Raw genomic sequence first — 19,221 nt, forward strand, 5'->3', positions numbered from 1 at the left:
TGGTAAACACCCAGTTAATGCATTTATTTAACTTCATCCTACTTCACAAAAAATGTATTTTACAAGCAAAAAACAAAAGGATACAAATAAGGCCTGGCCAGTTTTCATAATCAAGGAAACATCCCTCGAATTCTTAATACATGGTAAGATGGTATTGACCATTATTCTCTCAAATCCGTGCACCTTTGCGTGGTGACAAAGGAGTCTAATAGACCTGAGCAAAACTAATTAACATCTAAACAAATACAACATTAATTTTACACTAAAAATAAAACTTGGTAAACACCCAGTTAATGCATTTATTTAACTTCATCCTACTTCACAAAAATGTATTTTACAAGCAAAAAAAACAAAAGGATACAAAAAAGACCTGGCCGGTTTTCATAATAAAAGAAACATCCCTCGAATTCTTAATACATGTAAAAATTAAAAAAAATAAATCACTTACATTTTTAGATACAACCACAATTTTATCCTTTCATGAATGTTTACGAGTTCCTTACACGACCCAGTTCGTCACACACAAAAGGCAGGGTGATTCCCCAGCCACAAGGACAACATATCCGTCCTCCAAAACAAACATCTGGCCCCAGAGCGAGACATTTGGCCACTGGATCGAGACATCAGGCAACGAGCGTAATATCGGGCCACAAGAACGAGACATCAGGCCACGAGCATAATATCGGGCCACAAGAACGAGACATCAGGCCACGAGCATAATATCGGGCCACAAGAACGAGACATCAGGCCACGAGCATAATATCGGGCCACAAGAACGAGACATCAGGCCACGCGCATAATATCGGGCCACAAGAACGAGACATCAGGCCACGAGCATAATATCGGGCCACAAGAACGAGACATCAGGATACGAGCATAATATCGGGCCACAAGAACGAGACATCAGGCCACGAGCATAATATCGGGCCACAAGAACGAGACATCAGGCCACGAGCATAATATCGGGCCACAAGAACGAGACATCAGGCCACGAGCATAATATCGGGCCACAAGAACGAGACATCAGGCCACGAGCATAATATCGGGCCACAAGAACGAGACATCAGGCAACGAGCATAATATCGGGCCACAAGAACGAGATATCGGGCCACAAGAACGAGACATCAGGCAACGAGCATAATATAGGGCCACAAGAACGAGACATCAGGCCACGAGCATAATATCGGGCCACAAGAACGAGACATCAGGCCACGAGCATAATATCGGGCCACAAGAACGAGACATCAGGCCACGAGCATAATATCGGGCCACAAGAACAAGACATCAGGCAACGAGCATAATATCGGGCCACAAGAACGAGACATCAGGCCACGAGCATAATATCGGGCCACAAGAACGAGACATCAGGCCACGAGCATAATATCGGGCCACAAGAACAAGACATCAGGCAACGAGCATAATATCGGGCCACAAGAACGAGACATCAGGCAACGAGCATAATATCGGGCCACAAGAACGAGACATCAGGCCACGAGCATAATATCGGGCCACAAGAACGAGACATCAGGCCACGAGCATAATATCGGGCCACAAGAACGAGACATCAGGCCACGAGCATAATATCGGGCCACAAGAAGGAGACATCAGGCAACGAGCATAATATCGGGCCACAAGAACGAGACATCAGGCAACGAGCATAATATCGGGCCACAAGAACGAGACATCAGGCCACGAGCATAATATCGGGCCACAAGAACGAGACATCAGGCCACGAGCATAATATCGGGCCACTGGAACAAGGTGTTGGGCCGCTGGTGTAAACACCAGGCCATATCAACAATACCTCAGCTGGGCCACTAAACAAGCCTCTGCGGCTATCATAAGGCCTAGACTGGTCTATAGCCCTAGCTTGGTGTGTAAGAGACAGAGGTCTGAACACAGTCCTCTTAAATAGGCTGAATCCAAACAAACTTTTTCCCACACTTTCCGACCACCTGTTTTGACAAGAACTGACCGTCGCGACCTTACGGTCGTAAATTTAAGCAGACGACCATTGGGGAGACAGGACATAAAATTGAACACAAAGCATGCACACACCTAGGGTCCGGTCACAATCCACGACTGTGAACCTCGTAAATTATCCGTGACACCGTCACACCCTGCCAGAACCCAGTGCCGTGAGAACCGGGCGGCGTCTTGAGAGAAGGGGGGAACATTACCCCGATCCAGCTACGACCAACCACGAATATAACTACACACAAAAAACAAGCAACCTGTGACAACTATTCAATAACCAGCCAACATTAGGATACCAGCCAACATATATACACACATATATATACATATATATATATACACATATATATACATAAATATACATATATATACATATCCGTACATTTACACTTCTGTGCTCGCTTTTAAGCAACAGATCTTTTCTGTTGTAAATTAAACATTATCAAAACTTTAAAATTGGTGAAATTTAGCTGTTAAGGGCTCGCTTTGTGTGTGAATTAATGTTGGTTCATGAAAAACAATTTCATTCGGGCATTTACAAGAGTATATAGTGGTATTGGAGGTAGGACAAAATCGTTACTTTTATGCCAATAGTGGTCATGCCATTCATTGATCTGGAGCCAATATGTCAGGAGTCATTTTGTCAAAAGCCCATTTGTCTTGAGCACTTATATCGGGAGCCAATATGTCGGGAGCTGCTTTATTTTAGAAACATATTTATGGCAATCATCACATTCATCTGGCTTATCTCCAGTATGAACTGTTTTATTTTTTCTAGAAAACTTTTTATGACAAACATCACATTCAAATGGTTTATCTTCTGAATGAACTTGTTTGTGTATATATAAAATAGCACTATGTGAAAACTTTATATGACAAACATCACATTCAAATGGTTTATCTTCTGAATGAACTCTTTTGTGTTTATATAAACTAGAACTCTGAGAAAACTTTTTATGACAAACATCACATTCAAATGGTTTATCTTCTGAATGAACTATTTTGTGTTTATATAAACTAGAACTCTGAGAAAAGTTTTTATGACAAACATCACATTCAAATGGTTTATCTCCTGAATGAACTTGTTTGTGTATATATAAAATAGCACTATGTGAAAACTTTATATGACAAACCTTACATTCAAATGGTTTATCTTCTGAATGAACTCTTTTGTGTTTATATAAACTAGAACTCTGAGAAAACTTTTCATGACAAACATCACATTCAAATTGTTTATATTCTGAATGAACTTGTTTGTGTGCATATAAATTAGCACTATGTGAAAACTTTTTATGACAAACATCACATTCAAATGGTTTATCTTCTGAATGAACTCTTTTGTGTCTATATAAGCTAGAACTATATGAAAACTTTTTATGACAAACATCACATTCAAATGGTTTATCTTCTGAATGAACTCTTTTGTGTTTATATAAGCTAGAACTCTGAGAAAACTTTTTATGACAAACATCACATTCAAATGGTTTATCTTCTGAATGAACTCTTTTGTGTGCATATAAATTAGAACTATATGAAAACTTTTTATGACAAACATCACATTCAAATGGTTTATCTTCTGAATGAACTCTTTTGTGTCTATATAAACCAGAACTCTGAGAAAACTTTTTATGACAAACATCACATTCAAATTGTTTATCTTCTGAATGAACTTGTTTGTGTGCATATAAATTAGCACTATGTGAAAACTTTTTATGACAAACATCACATTCAAATGGTTTATCTTCTGAATGAACTCTTTTGTGTTTATATAAACTATAACTCCAAGAAAACTTTTTATGACAAACATCACATTCAAATGGTTTATCTCCTGAATGAACTCTTTTGTGTGTATATAACCTATAACTCCAAGAAAACTTTTTATGACAAACATCACATTCAAATGGTTTATCTTCTGAATGAACTCTTTTGTGTTTATATAAACTAGAACTCTGAGAAAACTTTTTATGACAAACATCACATTCAAATGGTTTATCTTCTGAATGAACTCTTTTGTGTTTATGTAAACTAGAACTCTGAGAAAACTTTTTATGACAAACATCACATTCAAATGGTTTATCTTCTGAATGAACTCTTTTGTGTGCATATAAATTAGAACTATATGAAAACTTTTTATGACAAACATCACATTCAAATGGTTTATCTTCTGAATGAACTTGTTTGTGCGCATATAAATTAGAACGCTGAGAAAACTTTTTTTGACAAACATCACATTCAAATGGTTTATCTCCTGAATGAACTCTTTTGTGTGCATTTAAACTAGAACTCTGAGAAAACTTTTTATGACAAACATCACATTCATGAGGCTTATCTCCTGAATGAACTTTTTTATGTTTACTTAACCTAGAACTATCTGAAAACCTTTTATGGCAAGCATCACATTCAAGTGGCCTCTCCCCTACTTGAGCTTTTTTACTCAAGTTAGATCTTTGAAAAAACTGTTCATGATGTTCATTAGGATCAACAGAGAGATATGTTTCATCTTCAGAGAGTTTTAGCTTTTCTTGAAGTCCATTTTGTTGTTTGTCCTCAGAATCTAAAAATTTTGTCCATAAATCTGGTTTTAAATCTTTGTTGGTTGATAAAGTTTCTAATTCTGGGATTATATCTTCGCTAGTTGATAAAGTTTCTAATTCACGTTTTAGATCTTCACTAGTTGATATATTTTCTAATTCTGGATTTATATCTTCAGGAGTTGATAAAATTTCTAATTCTGTGTTGGTTGATAAAGTTTCTAATTCTGGTTTTATATCTTCACAAGTTGATAAAGTTTCTAATTCTGGTTTTATAATTTCAGATCTTGTACATACTGCTGATACAGCAGGTTCCATATCTTTAAAAATTAAAAATCCTGTTGTTTTATCTTGAGAAGTTAGAAATGTCATATGGTGTTTTACATCATCAAAAGAGGAAAATGTTGTACATTCTGACTTTGTGTCTGTAGAAGATGAAAAATCTGGCGTAACAACGGTTTTATCATCCTGTGAATTTATAAATGTCAAGTTTGGTTTGATATCACGGAAAGTTAAAAATGATAATTCCGTTTTTATGTCAGAAGAAGATGAAAATACTGTAGATAGAAGTGGCTTCACATCTTCAGAATTTGAAAATTCTTTAAACTCATCAGACTGTAAATCTAAATCAGCAGTTGCCTCTCCCATGCTGCTTCTTATAAATGAACTGAGGATTAGATATTTAAATGTTAAAGTGGTGATTATATAGATCTAGTAACTATAGTCAAAACAAATTTTTTTCAATAAAACTTCTCAGAAGCATATTAAAATATCTTAGAAATAAAATTCGTAAGTACACATCGCAGGATTACAGAAACATTATTTTTACTAAGAAATCTTTTCAGAAGTGGGGTTGGTGTGGTCGAGTCGGTAAAGCTCATGGTTGCTAAACCGATATGTCTCAAGTTTACAACTGTTAAAAAACAACTATAGATAGATCGTGTAAAAAAAAAAAATTATAGCAGGCCTACATATTTTGTTTGAACACCCAAAACCAGACACGTTTTTTGAAAATTTTGCCTAATAGTAAAGTGACTTTCTTAGAATTTGGTTTTTAAAAAATGATTATCACGTGAAAAATGGCAGAGATTTTAAGCGTATTTTTATGCTACCTGAAGATGACAAAGCTATTTTTGCCAGAAAAAATTTAATTAGCTTCCAACAATGAAGGTCAAACATAAACATGGGTAAAGTTTTAAGTTGCTTAAAAACTTAAAATATCGATCTGTAAAGTTCCAAACTTGCACTGTTAGGTAGGGTATTATTAGATTGATCTGTTTCTGAATTAAAATTGTAAATATTCTATACTCATTTAGAGAAAAAAAATCACCCACATGTCACGTAAACAATATTAATTTTGTGAGTGATATCATTGCTATTGATATGTCAAGTAAACAATATTTTTTGTTGAGTGACGTCATTGCTATTGATACGTCATGTAAACAATATTTTTTTTGCGAGTGACGTCATTGCTATTGATACGGAAGCTGTATAGCAGTATCCTCTGTCACTGCTTACATAAGTTTTCTTTTTACTTGACACTTTTTTTTACATATTTTGCTAGCGTAATTAGGCTAATTAAGTCTCATTATGGATCTTTCACCTGGCTTTTGGATTATACTATGACTCTAAAAGCCCCTACAACAATCTATTATTTTGTTTTTTAATCTGTGTTAATCCCTGAAATTATTGAGCATTAGCCTTTGTGTGCTTATTTACAAATATTTATGCCTAATTATTTGTTGTTTTCAAATGTGTTATAATTAATTTTTGTTAATTCTTATTGATTTCATAGATTTTAATTAGTCTAATATAATATTATTCTCACTGTTCTTTGTTCATATACTGAAAAATTAAATGATTTTAGTGTTGGGTCTAGGCTTACATTACTAATTAGTACTTAGTAATTAGAATTACTAATTAGAACTTGGGCTAACAAAGTTATGGACTTGATTTAGAACACGCTCATACTGTGCTTTGAGTTTTCTCTCACCGGTTTACAAAAGAACACAGGTGGGCTGCAATGTTTGTAATTTGCCTATATCTTTCGGTCACAGGCGATCATTTTAATGTGATAGGCCTCTTAATTTTATAGGTCTGATGAACTGTATTTGATAGGTTAACTTTTCTGGTTGACAAAACTACTTGAGTGAGCATCTGTCTGTCACTACGCAAGCGAGATGCCTGTCATGCGCACTGTCAGTTATGTTGTTTAGAATGCATTTCTCGTTAACTTGATCAATTTTAATGCGCTTACTGTTTAAAAAAAATAGATACAAATCTTAACAATATTTTAAACTCAGCATGGACAAAGCTTTGTGAATAACACACAGGTTTCAAGTCCAGTAAGGGAGGAGGGTTAGATTTATTTTACAATGACATAGCTATCATTTATAAATTGCCTTGATTAAACATTGCTAAAACACACTAATTAAGCCTAATCAAAACTGAAATAAACATGCATATGAATATCTTTAAAAAGTTTAGATCTAGATATATATTATATATTCTTAAACCTTTTAAACGTGATTATTTTTGGATTATTCATTAGCCTATATTAAAAAAAAATAGTAAATATGTTACATGACATAACCAAGTTACGAGCATCCTTTCAATTATGTTTTATTGACACATACCGACACTCCACCCTCACTTGATCCTTACTAACATCCAAGGTCCCTCTCCTGTCAATTTTGTGGACCAGATCTAAGAATGATTGTCACTGGAAAAGCTTTCCCAGCTAAGCTAAAAAGCACCAATAATTAAAATCCTGTATTTTAGCCGCAAATTTACAAATTAGCTAAAACCATCAAAATCAAATGTAGTTAGTAGTTAGAGATAGGCCTATATCTCTAGTTTTCATGGGTATTGTTTATAAATAAAATAATAATAAGGTAGGCCTACAATTTAATGAATAGGCGTAGCCTAATATTTATTAAATATTAATGATGAGTCACCTTTCTTGCACATTAACTATTACACTTTTATTACACTAGCCTCTGCTGATTTTACATACGGTGACATACCTAAACCTAAAACTAGGCTAAAACGATAGATTAGCAGTAATCTATCGTTTTGGGTACCTAAAATCGCCAGTGACTTGTAATGTGAAAATCAGGTGACACCTTAAATTAAAAATTTTAATAGATCTATATAATAATTATTTCACATGTTGATGTGGATTTATTTATGTTTTAAAAAATTCAAAAATGTTTCCTTGTTTCATTTATGTACCTGTTTTTAAACAATAATAATTGAATTAAAACTTTTCAGTAACAAATCAAGCGATGTTTCCAACAGATGCAACCATGCTCATTTACTATAGCAGCCATCTTGTTTAAGTTTTATTTTTATAAACTTACAGCGCTAGATTCAGGGAGACCACTCTATTTTACAAATGGCTGCTGTTTATATATTATATAGCAAATCTTGCTCGCAGACACTGCTATTTAAAGTTAATTTCTGTCCTAGAATCTATATATTAATTATTAATATAATAATATTAGCGATAGGCCTACTCACTAATTTTAAATTTATTTATTTTATTAATTGGCCACTCCCAGCATTGCAAGCCAAAGAATCCATGACAACCATTTACCTATCTGAAGAGAAGAACTCTGCAGGGTTGACCTTGCAGCTGATTTGATTTTAGCAGAATATGCACAGTACATTTGATTTTATTAAAATAGCAATATTAACAGAGAGTGATATTTCAACGCCAAGAGTCTACTCTTGGCGTTGAAATATCACTCTCTGTTAATATTGCTATTTCAGTTACAACGCCTGCTTCCACCCCCACTACACATTTGATTTTATTACCACATTTCTATTCGTATGGACAGTGTCTTCGTCAGAATAAAAATCACAAGATGGAATTAGATCTAGATCTAGATCTATATTTTTTTTTAATATTTGATTTCCTTTTTTACTTTCTCGTATATACGAAGTATAGAGAAAGTCTTGTAATCGTGCAAAAAAAAAAAATCGAGATTTTTGCAAATCTCGACGTTTTGCATCTCACTGATACGGAAAAACATAATTTTGCAATCTTGTCCGTATGTCTGTGTGTCTGTGTGTGTGTGTGTGTGTGTGTGTCCGTGTGTAAACACGATAACTTGAGTACCGTTACAGCTAGGTTGATGAAATTTCATATATAAGTATTTTATCAAAATCGTAGATCCGTATCAACTTTTGAGCGATTTCCGACAACCGGAAGTGGTACTTTTTCTACTTTGAATTTTTCAAAAGCCTATAACTTGAGTACTATTTCAGATAGATAAATTAAATTTCACATGTAAGTAAAAGATCTAATTCTCTACCTTCTGTTAAATTTTGAGTAATTTCCGTTGACCGGAAGTAGTAATTTACGCTACTTCCGATTTCTCAAAAAACTAATGTAAATTTTTAAAGTACTAATAATATTGCGCACTATTATGCGCTTTTTTATTTCGCGTTCACTTGGTGTGCAATTAATTTGTCTAATGGAAATGTATACAATACGATTTTCTCGGCCTAAACTTTTATAACTTTTTACTTTATCTAATTAAATTCTAGATATAGATCTAGATCTCGATTCTAGATCTAGACTAGATCTACGGAAAAACTATACGTAGTCACTAAGATCTGGATTTAGACTATCTACTAAAAACAACATAACTACCATTGAACAGCCGGGTTTTTTGTAGAAATCTTTTAAGTCTCTTAATTTTAAGTCTCTTAATCAGCGAGTGCATTTAATATGGTATGGTTACCGGTGAAGAAATGAACTATTTCATTTAAATCTATAGATCTATTCATAAAAACCTAATAAAAATAAATCACTTTAAAAACAAGAAGAATACCGTGGAATAGCCGAGTTTTTAACGGAATCATTTAAGTCACTTAAGTTAATCAGTGTGTGACTGTGTTATGTTAAATGTGTCGGATTTTTAGCTAATTAGTCATTTCTTTGCTTTGTCAGTAATATCGTTCAGCGTGTAATAAAGCACATTGCGTTTTGACCCTAACTATTTTATAAATTATTTTTCTAAACAAGTTCAACATTTTAAAATATATAGGCCTATGATTCACGTGAAACGGGTACCGATGGCTAGTTCTACTTATAAAAGTTGGAAAATTAAAAATGGATTAAAAATCATTTCTCTATCCCGTGTCACCGTAGTGTTATATAAGAATATATTTTTTAAATAGAATAGTGCAAAATGATATAAACGCTTCTTACTAAAACTTTTTTTAATGAATTTTATTTTCTACTCGATTATATTTTTATAAAAACTGTAATAATGTGTAATTTGGGTTATGTCACAAACTTCTATATTTCTATACCCCGATTGCATTGGAAGTGCTATGCCTGTTTCTGTCATATAAGAACATATCCTATGTAATACGTGCACAATCACGATTTTACAGCCGCATATTGTGTTCGGTTATGCTGGTGTGATCGATGTAGGCCTATATGTTTAGGATTGAAGTTAAACATAATTATACTAACAGTAGACTATATGGTTAGAGAGTATTTGCTGCTTGTTTTGGCTGTAATAAAATATGTGTAATGCCTGCATGACGCGGCGAAAGCAGAATGACGTAGTAGACAAGAAATAAAGAAAAATGCATGTTTTCGTTGCTTGCACTTATGTAGATAGAATGTTATTTGGTGAATCAACAGAACATTGCAAGAACGTTCTTCTCCTTTGAGTTTTATCGATATAGTAGAGCTTTCACTCAAACTTCGCTAACTATACACATACATATATGGTAATATTTGAGTCGCCTGCCGTCTTACGGGTGAGTAGGCCTATCGCTGAAATGGGTACAAGCCTACCGGTCAGAATATTATTCAGGGGTTGAATACATTTGACTGGGAAGGCGTGTTTGTACAGCGCAGACTGCACTAAGGCTTTTACGTTTAAGGCACAGAAACAGTTATGTTAAGCCAACAGCCACAGCACAAAGTTCTATTGTGAAATTCCTAGATAATTTACGTACGTCTGAAATCTCGAGATGGCTTATGCATAACTATGCTCGCATGGTCGAAGATTACACCTTCTGTTCTGTAGTCAGTGTAGTTCACTGTATTTGAGTTCAACGAGTTGTAAACGACACGTACTTCTGTCTGTCTTAACCACATATATTCTAAAATGAGGGTAAAGAGACAGTGTAGCTTAGCGCGGAGAAAAAAGATACAACTTTCAGTGTCAAAACTACGTTGTGATACGTCGTTTAAAGATGTTGAGAGAAATAAAAACAAGCTGAACATGAGAGTAACACGTTCTTTAGAAAGTTATCTTAGCACAGAAAGAAAGAGGAACAACGACTCAAAGAAACTAGCTAGGACACAAGAGCCTTATCGCACTGCAGAGAAGAAGAGGAACAACGACTCAATGAAACTAGCTAGGACACAAGAGCCTTATCGCACTGCAGAGAAGAAGAGGAACAACGACTCAATGAAACTAGCTAGGACAAAAGAGCCTTATCGCACTGCAGAGAAGAAGAAGAACAACGACTCAATGAAACTAGCTAGGACAAAAGAGCCTTATCGCACTGCAGAGAAGAAGAAGAACAACGACTCAATGAAACTAGCTAGGACAAAAGAGCCTTATTGCACTGCAGAGAAGAAGAGGAACAACGACTCAATGAAACTAGCTAGGACAAAAGAGCTTTATCGCACTGCAGAGAAGAAGAGGAACAACGACTCAATGAAACTAGCTAGGACACAAGAGCCTTATCGCACTGCAGAGAAGAAGAGGAACAACGACTCAAAGAAACTAGCTAGGACAAAACAAGCATATCGCACCGTAGAGAAGAACAGGAATAAAAACGCAATGAAAATATTAAGAACTAAAGAGGCATATCGTTTAGCTGAGAAAAAGAAAGACCTTCAGTCTAAGACAAGTCTCAGGAAAAATAATGTTTATCGTATAGCTGAACGAGAGAAGAGCAATGGTGCGATACAGTTGAGAAGAGCCCAGCATGATTATCGTGAAAGTGAACGGCTAAGGGACAGAGAACGGAAAGAAAAACGAAGACATGATTATTTCTTTCGCGCTAGAGAAAATTATATCTCCTCATTAAGAGCGATTGATTCAGTCTGTAGTAAAAAATAAACTACAATTCATTAAAGACCGATGTTCAATGCCAGATAAGGTTTGTTGTTCTTGTGAGGGACTATTTTTCAATCATTCTGTTCTGAAACATCATGACACTTTCCCTACAAAATTTAGCTATGAAGAATGCAGTGCTAAAATATTTAATTATCCTTCAGAATACATATGCCGTACTTGTTACAATCACTCAAGGAAAGGAAAAATTCCGAAAATGGCAACAAGTAATGGCCTGAAGTTTGTAGACATACCAGAGTGTATAAAAAGGTTAACAGTGCTGGAGGAGCGGATGGTTTCCCCATACATCAACTTTATGCAACTCCGACCGCTGAAAGCATATGCTATAAATCCACAAATAGGCATGAAAGGAAGTGTAGTCAATATCCCGATAGAAATCGACGACATGGTTCAAGTGCTACCGCGTGCTTTTGATAATTTAGCCACGGTACAGATTAAGTTAAAACGTCATATGCTGCACAAATCGCACTATTTGTTTGAAACTGTTCGACCAGCAGTAATTTGTGATGCTTTGGATCAGTTGGTGAAGACGCCGTTATATCGTGCCAACAGTATTTCTATCGACAGAACGTATTTCGAACGATATGCCGATTGTGGTATTCAAACTGCCATTGATTTTGTACTTGACGATAAAGACAAGGACTGCGTTCAAGCAAGCCAAATATCAGATAGCGGAAGTGCTAAGAAAATACGTACGGAAAATGTTGATTTTAACGAAGATAGCGACGACGGAAACTCTAATGATGAAGTGGACGAAGAAGTCATGATAGTAGATCGAAATAAAGAAATGGTCGACAACGTGCAGGTGTTCGCTCCAGGTCAAGGCAAGCTACCGGTTCCTTGGCATGCAGTAAATGACATAGATGAATTGTGTTTCCCCAAGATATATTTCGGTCACAAATTTTACACACCTAAGAAATTTTCCTACAATGACAGGGTTAAATTCGAAATTCGCCATAGAGACAGACGAGCCTGCATCCCAGCAAGACTGCTGTTCATGGCAAAGAAAAAATTAGAAATGACTGCTCTGGCAAGTGTTAATATGTGTTTAAGGAAAACAAAGGTGACGCATGGAATGAACGTTAAAAATGCGCTTGATAAAAATTATCTCGATAATCTAATGAAATTAGATGAAGGATACAAAATCCTTAAACAAGTAAGATCATCTCCATCATACTGGGAAACTAGGAAAAAAGAGTTGATGGCAACAGTTAGACAACTTGGCAAGCCAACATTCTTTTTAACAATATCTGCAGGAGAAACAAGGTGGCCGGAATTGATTAAGTCTCTATCCGCGCTACAGGGATCACATTTAACATTGGAAGAAGCAACAGCCCTCAATGACTACCAGAAGACTGATCTTATTAAAAACGACCCAGTTACGTGCGCGCGGTATTTTAACTATAAGATGTCTAAACTAATGTCGTTGCTAAAAGAAGGATCCATTTTTGAAAAAAACACCGTCGAAGATTTCTATGAAAGAATCGAATTTCAGGTGAGAGGATCTCCACACGAACACATCTTCTTGTGGCTTACAGGTACCCCAGTGTTTGATTCAAAGAATGTTGATTCCATTAAGGAATGTGTAGGATTTATTGACAAGTTTATCACCTGCGAGTATAAAGAAGACGATCCATTTGTGCAGCTTCAGATGCACAAGCACTCTCATACATGCTACAAAGGAAAAAGGAATAAAAGCAAGTGTCGATTTAACTTCCCCATGCCCGCTATGCCCAAGACAATGATACTGGAGCCATTAGCCGAGGATGAAATTGATGACTCATTCAAAGAACGATTGACAGCACTTCGAAAGCTAATGGTATATTATTCGAAGAGCAGAGATGACATACCATTTGAAGAGATTCTTAAGACTTTGAATATGTCTGAAGAGATGTACATTTCTGTTCTCAGGAGCTCACTTAAAAGGCCGCAAGTGTATCTACGAAGAAAGAGCACAGAAGTTAATATCAATGGGTACAACCCAGATATCCTGCATCTTTTCGAGTCCAATATGGACCTACAATTTGTTTTAGAAGAATATGGTCTTGCTTCCTATATTGTAAAATATGTGAGTAAAATTGATAGTGGGCTATCAAAAATATTACGTGATGCAGCGTCGGATGCCAACAAAGGAAATAAGAGCGTAAAGGAGAAATTTAGAAAGATCGCAAACGTTTTCCTGAATAGCAACCTGATGTCCGCCCAAGAAGCAGCATATCATGCCTTGTCAATGCCTTTGTCGAAATGTAGCCGCAAAACTGTATACATAAACACCAGTCCTAGGCTGGAAAGAGCCAGGATGTTAAAAACAAACGCACAACTTCAAAGTTTAAATGAAGACTCAACAGAAGTCTATATGAAAGACTTATTTCAAAAATATAGTGAACGACCGCAACAGTTAGAAGACGTTTGCCTGGCAACATTTACATCTGAGTATGTACCGATTAGGAGGGAAGCAGAATTTGATGAAGATAAAATTTATTTTGAGGAATCAAAAGAGTACAGGCGTAAGAAGAAACCAGCCGTGATAAGGTACAGACGGTACAAACTTCAGCAGGACAAATCAAATTACTTCCGAGAGCAATTACTGCTATTTCTGCCTTGGCGTAATGAGTTAAAAGATATAGAACAAGTCAATTGTGAGCAGCTGTACAGAGACAGTGTGGTAAAGATAGAGGATAATAGGAAAAAATTTTCAGCAATTGCAGATGAAATTTTAGATGATGCTTTGGAAAATGCCAAACAACAGGTTGCAGATATAGAGGAAGAGGAAGCCTACGAATTTATAAAAGAAAAACTTTCACCAGAACATAATGTGGACATTCTGCAGCAAGGAGGACAGGAAACCCCAGTTAATAAGAATCAAAATCGATACAGTGTTCCGAATAGAGTGCCACATGAAGACATATGTTGCTTGTTTTCCCGTCTGAACGAGGGACAGAAGGACTTCGTCTTCCACATCCTCAATTCCTTCAAATTGAGAAAAACTCCCTTCTATATCTTCCTGAGTGGATCGGCAGGGGTTGGAAAAAGTACAGTCATTAGATGCCTATATCAATCCATAACAAAATATTTTGATTCACAGCCAGGTGCTTCGGGAGACTCCATCTATGTTCTATTGTGTGCACCATCTGGGAAAGCTGCATTCCTCATTGAAGGTGTTACCCTGCATACTGCTTTCGCATTACCCATATCTCAATTTGGTGGTTCAATGCCTCAGTTATCGTCAGAAGTTGCCAATACAATTAGGGAAAAATTATTCAACATTAAACTACTGATCATCGATGAAATTTCTATGGTCGGAAGCACACTTTTCAGTCGAGTTGACTCTCGTTTGCGCCAAATAATGGGAGACAACAAACCCTTTGGAGGGATATCAGTTTTACTTGTCGGAGATTTGAACCAGCTACCACCAGTTATGGATTCCCTAATTTATAAGGTGGACAAAAGCAACGAATTTTGGGAATTAATGGATCGAAATCCCCTTTGGGATCTATTCACCTTCTACGAATTGAAACAAATAATGCGCCAAAAGAATGAAATTGAGTTTATTGAAGCGCTGAATGCATTAGCGAGTGGACACATGGTGCAAAAACATGTTGAACTGTTCAAGTCTAGGCAAGTGTCGCCGTCAGCAGTACCAAACAGCGCAATCAGATTGTACGGTGAAAATAAATTTGTCGATATGTATAACCAGGAAAGAATTAAAAGTCACCCGGGACCACATTACATTTCCACTGCTAAAGATTCCATTTTAGGAAAACTCTCAGAGGCATCAAAGGAAAGTATACTGCAGGGACTAAAGAAAAAAAAATTAAGTGAAGTAAATGGCCTACCACACAGCATCATTATAAAACTAGGAATTAAATATGCTATAACAACGAACATTGACGTAGAAGATGGTCTCGTTAACGGAGCGTGCGGAGTCCTAAGGCTGATAACATTCGATAATGACGACAGCCAAGTACCAAAAATACTCTGGTTAGATTTCTCCACACACAACGTTGGTAATAAGGCAAAGATGGCTCACAAACGGCTCATAGATGACAATAACCTTGACTCACATTTAGTGCCCATAAGGAAGGTTTGTGTTCCGCTGAATATTTCAAATAAACTTCAGTACCCGACATTAAGAACTCAATTCCCCATGGTACCCGCAGAAGCAATTACCATTCACAAAAGCCAAGGACAGACATATGAACAGGTGGCGTTAGATTTCAACGAAATAAAAAGGATAACAAGGCCTTTGCTGTATGTAGCTTTAAGCAGAGTTTCAAGCATCACAGGATTGTACATTGTTGGAGACTTTAGGATCCCAAAACAATCGACGCATGAGGACCCAAGCCTGCAAGAGCTCTACAGACTAAGGACAGCTAAGTCTTTAAATTTGCCACTCCGTACATTTAAAGACTCAACAGGATTCAAAGTAGCATATCAGAATGTGTGCTCTTTAACGAATAAATTACAATACATTAAAGGTGACAATTGGTATTTTCAAAGCGACTTACTGATATTTTCCGAAACGTTGGCATCTGAAACCGAAGAATTTGTCCTTGATAACTATAAAGTGTTATTTCGGAGTGATCCACACTGTGGTACTAGAGGTATCATTTGTTTCGCGAAACACAGTCTTAGTGGTGTAAGTGATGTCATACATGACAGTATTGAAACTAGCACAAACTATCATGTAGAATTATATGCGGTTACTATCTGTAGAATGACCATCATTACTGGATACAAGTCACCTAGCACGCCAATCAGTGTGTTTCGAACAACTTTCCATACGTTATTGAGTAAGGTCAAATTTGTTGAAGAAATTGTTGTGATTGGAGATCTGAACTTCAACATCTTAAACAATGCCAGTAGTGACTTGCATGACTTTTTCAAGCAGTATAAACTTACATCTGCTTTACCATTGGAAATCCCAACCACCGATTTGAATACACAAATAGACGTCATATTTTCAACAACTTCAGTCCTTGCTGGAGTGTATGAAACGTACTTCTCTTACCATAAGCCTGTATGTTTTATATTCAATGACAATAAAATTTCTTACCAAAAGAAAATACCAGACTCTATCACCACGATCGCTCCTCCAAAAACAGTAAGGCGAATTGAAGATGAACTAAGACCACCATTCAACATACCTTCTGATAAATACGTTATTAACACCTGCAAGGACCTTAAATCAAACGAAATGTGTACACTATCAGATTCTAAACTAAACGTATTTCTGTCGGCAAACAGTTCTCAAGCTCCAACATGCGTATCGAACTTTCAAGGTTTGTTTATTCAGGTACAAACTATTCTCAACTATTTTGATAGAAAGAGAGGTAGCACATCTGAGACTGATCTCCATAGTGCTAGTGCTGATATTAAAAATGAAACATTGCAAAACCTCTTGAGTGTAATAAGTCCTTGCAAGGTACAAATCCAACATGAAATTATTCGCCTAAGAACTCACGCTAGAGCAGAATATGACCCATCACTGGCAGCAGATGAAGTTAAGGGATACTACAGGAAAGGAATATGCCACGGATTTTTATCTCATTTCTTCGTATGCGAAACACGAGCCGACGGTAACTATTTCTATAACGCGTTGTCTCTCTGCATGTTTCAATCAGAAGCACAGGCACAGAACATTCGCTTGCTCATAGCATCATACCTGCTGCTTAATGCGACAGTACATGAAAAGCTTATCCAGATGACTCACGGAGAATTCTCTCATAGGTTGGATCATCTATATGTTTGCTTCAAAAACTACATCTGGGCCGGCGACGTCCAAGCGTATGCTGCTGCCTTAGTTTTTGACCGATCTATTATTAGGATAGGTGGTCTTGACCAACAGTTCCACCAATTCTCTGAAATACAGCACTTATCTTCTAAAGAGTTATTACAGTGGCTCTCTCAAGCCACCTGGAGAAGTTCAGAAGTGGTGGAAACTGATTCATCAAAAAGAAACGGGCGAGAGCCCATATTCATACTTCACCAGGTGAATCATTTCATGGCCATGCTACCACGAACTGACTCAGTCGCAGACCTTCAGTTCCTTCCCCCAGCGGTTGTTAATCTTAACAACATTTCCATTGAAAAATATAAGACATGTGGAGTTGATTATGAATTTTCTCCTCCATAACAACTCACTGAGTCTAAACAACTTAGTTTTTCAATTGTGTATGTATCTCTTTGTGTGTGTATGTACGTGTGTGTGAGTGTGTGTGTTTGTCTGCCTGCCTGTGATAATTTTATATCATACTGATTAAAGCAGCATGATGTAAGAACTTTTCGTCTACATGTGTATTCTTTAAAACAAAATTATCGGATTTGTCACAAAAGTTTATATTTCTTTAGGGCCTAGCCCAAAACATTATTGCTATATATGAATATACGAGAAAGTTTAGGGGAGATCACTCCCGGTTTATTTTAATGGAAGGATGTTTAAAAAATATAATAGTATAGATCTAATCTTTTTAAAGATATTCAATCACATGCATGTTTTATTTACTAGTAGTAGAGTAGTGTGTTTTAGCAATGCTTAATGGACACAAGCGAGTTGACGAGATTCCTTCCATAGTGTTGTTGACATGGAATAAAAACGTGCTTTTTAGATTTAGACCGTAAAAAAAAACTTAAGCCTAAAATTAATTTAGAAATTTTATATTTTTAGAATAAATGCTATAAAAGTTGCAAATCCAGAGAACTTGAAAATAATTTGTTGAGTTTAAGACTACATTTCTATTTATATTAATCAAGCCTAAGTTATAACCGGATGTTTCACTTTCGTAAGACAAATATTGATTGGCTGTACAGTAACTTAGTGATCGATAACTATTTGTTTATAAAACTTTGCAGATCAAGTTTTTAAATAACAATGCAAATTTAAAACCCCATGACCTAGTTTTCTATTTTCTATAAGCGATCAAAAACGTGGGGCGCCGAAGTAAAAGTTATATTACTATTGATTAGATAATACTATTGACTTTTATTAGGGAGCTTGTAGAGAGTCAACAGTATTAGAAACTGTAAGAAAATCACGGCGCCCCACGTTTTTGATCGCTTATAGTAGAGTGATCGCTTGCATTATTGTGATGTATAGCGTTTATTTTCTCCTTTTTAGTTCAATCAGAAAACGTGGGTTTTTTTAAACTTTTTTAATGATTATTATTTTCTACTTTTTAGTCTTTGTCTGTTTGTTTGCATTAAAATCTTGCTATCGATTTTATCTTTTCACTTTTTTTTTGGGTAAACGAAGACAACTCGTAAAAAGACAACTCGTAAAAAGACAACTCGAAAAAAATCGTTGTGTGAATACGTTACTGACTAGAACACATAGATTTAAACCCGTGTCGAGTGGGATAGCAATCGTGTGCCCAACCACTCGACCATATCGTCTCCCCCATACTGGCCTACCTCCTGTAAGTTTAAACTCGGTTCAAACTAAATTATCTGCCCCTAAGGCTGTGGCGACGTGGGATCGTTCGCTTCACTGCGCGCGAGGTACGCGTCGCTCGTTTTTTTTTTCTAATGGCTCGCAGAGGAGAATTATATATATAGATTATATAGCGGTCTAAAATGCTCAATAAAATGTTTCCATT

At 36.0% G+C, this 19,221-nt stretch overlaps 3 protein-coding genes across 6 annotated transcripts in view; 2 read left to right on the forward strand and 1 right to left on the reverse strand.

The window, feature by feature from the left end:
- The window catches only part of LOC131930500 (testis, prostate and placenta-expressed protein), a 90,203-nt gene that overhangs the window by 44,308 nt on the left and 26,674 nt on the right, over positions 1-19,221 (reverse strand). For 2 of the 4 annotated variants that reach the window (XM_059287024.1, XM_059287022.1), the window contains exon 1: positions 449-781. The exons of 1 other annotated variant lie outside the window; for it this stretch is intronic. The gene's annotated coding sequence lies outside the window, so the exon portion shown is untranslated. Of the gene's footprint in view, positions 1-448; positions 782-1,804; positions 3,816-19,221 lie in introns of those variants that run through there. One more of the 4 variants, XM_059287023.1, reaches the window with a different exon arrangement.
- LOC131930490 (uncharacterized) lies at positions 10,646-11,611 on the forward strand. The gene has a single exon (XM_059287002.1). It carries the CDS (start codon positions 10,646-10,648, stop codon positions 11,609-11,611), a length of 966 nt encoding a protein of 321 aa, XP_059142985.1.
- Positions 11,823-17,762, forward strand: LOC131930491 (uncharacterized). The gene has a single exon (XM_059287004.1). It carries the CDS (start codon positions 11,823-11,825, stop codon positions 17,760-17,762), a length of 5,940 nt encoding a protein of 1,979 aa, XP_059142987.1.

Source organism: Physella acuta, unplaced genomic scaffold, assembly GCF_028476545.2.
Source record: "Physella acuta isolate Inbredline_101_S28 unplaced genomic scaffold, ASM2847654v3 ptg001787l, whole genome shotgun sequence".
Lineage (NCBI taxonomy): Eukaryota > Metazoa > Mollusca > Gastropoda > Physidae > Physella > Physella acuta.

Excerpts from the sequence above, each read along its gene's own strand:
- LOC131930491 (XM_059287004.1), top strand. The coding sequence starts at position 11,823 with ATGGCAACAAGTAATGGCCTGAAGTTTGTAGACATACCAGAGTGTATA.
- LOC131930490 (XM_059287002.1), top strand. The coding sequence starts at position 10,646 with ATGAGGGTAAAGAGACAGTGTAGCTTAGCGCGGAGAAAAAAGATACAA.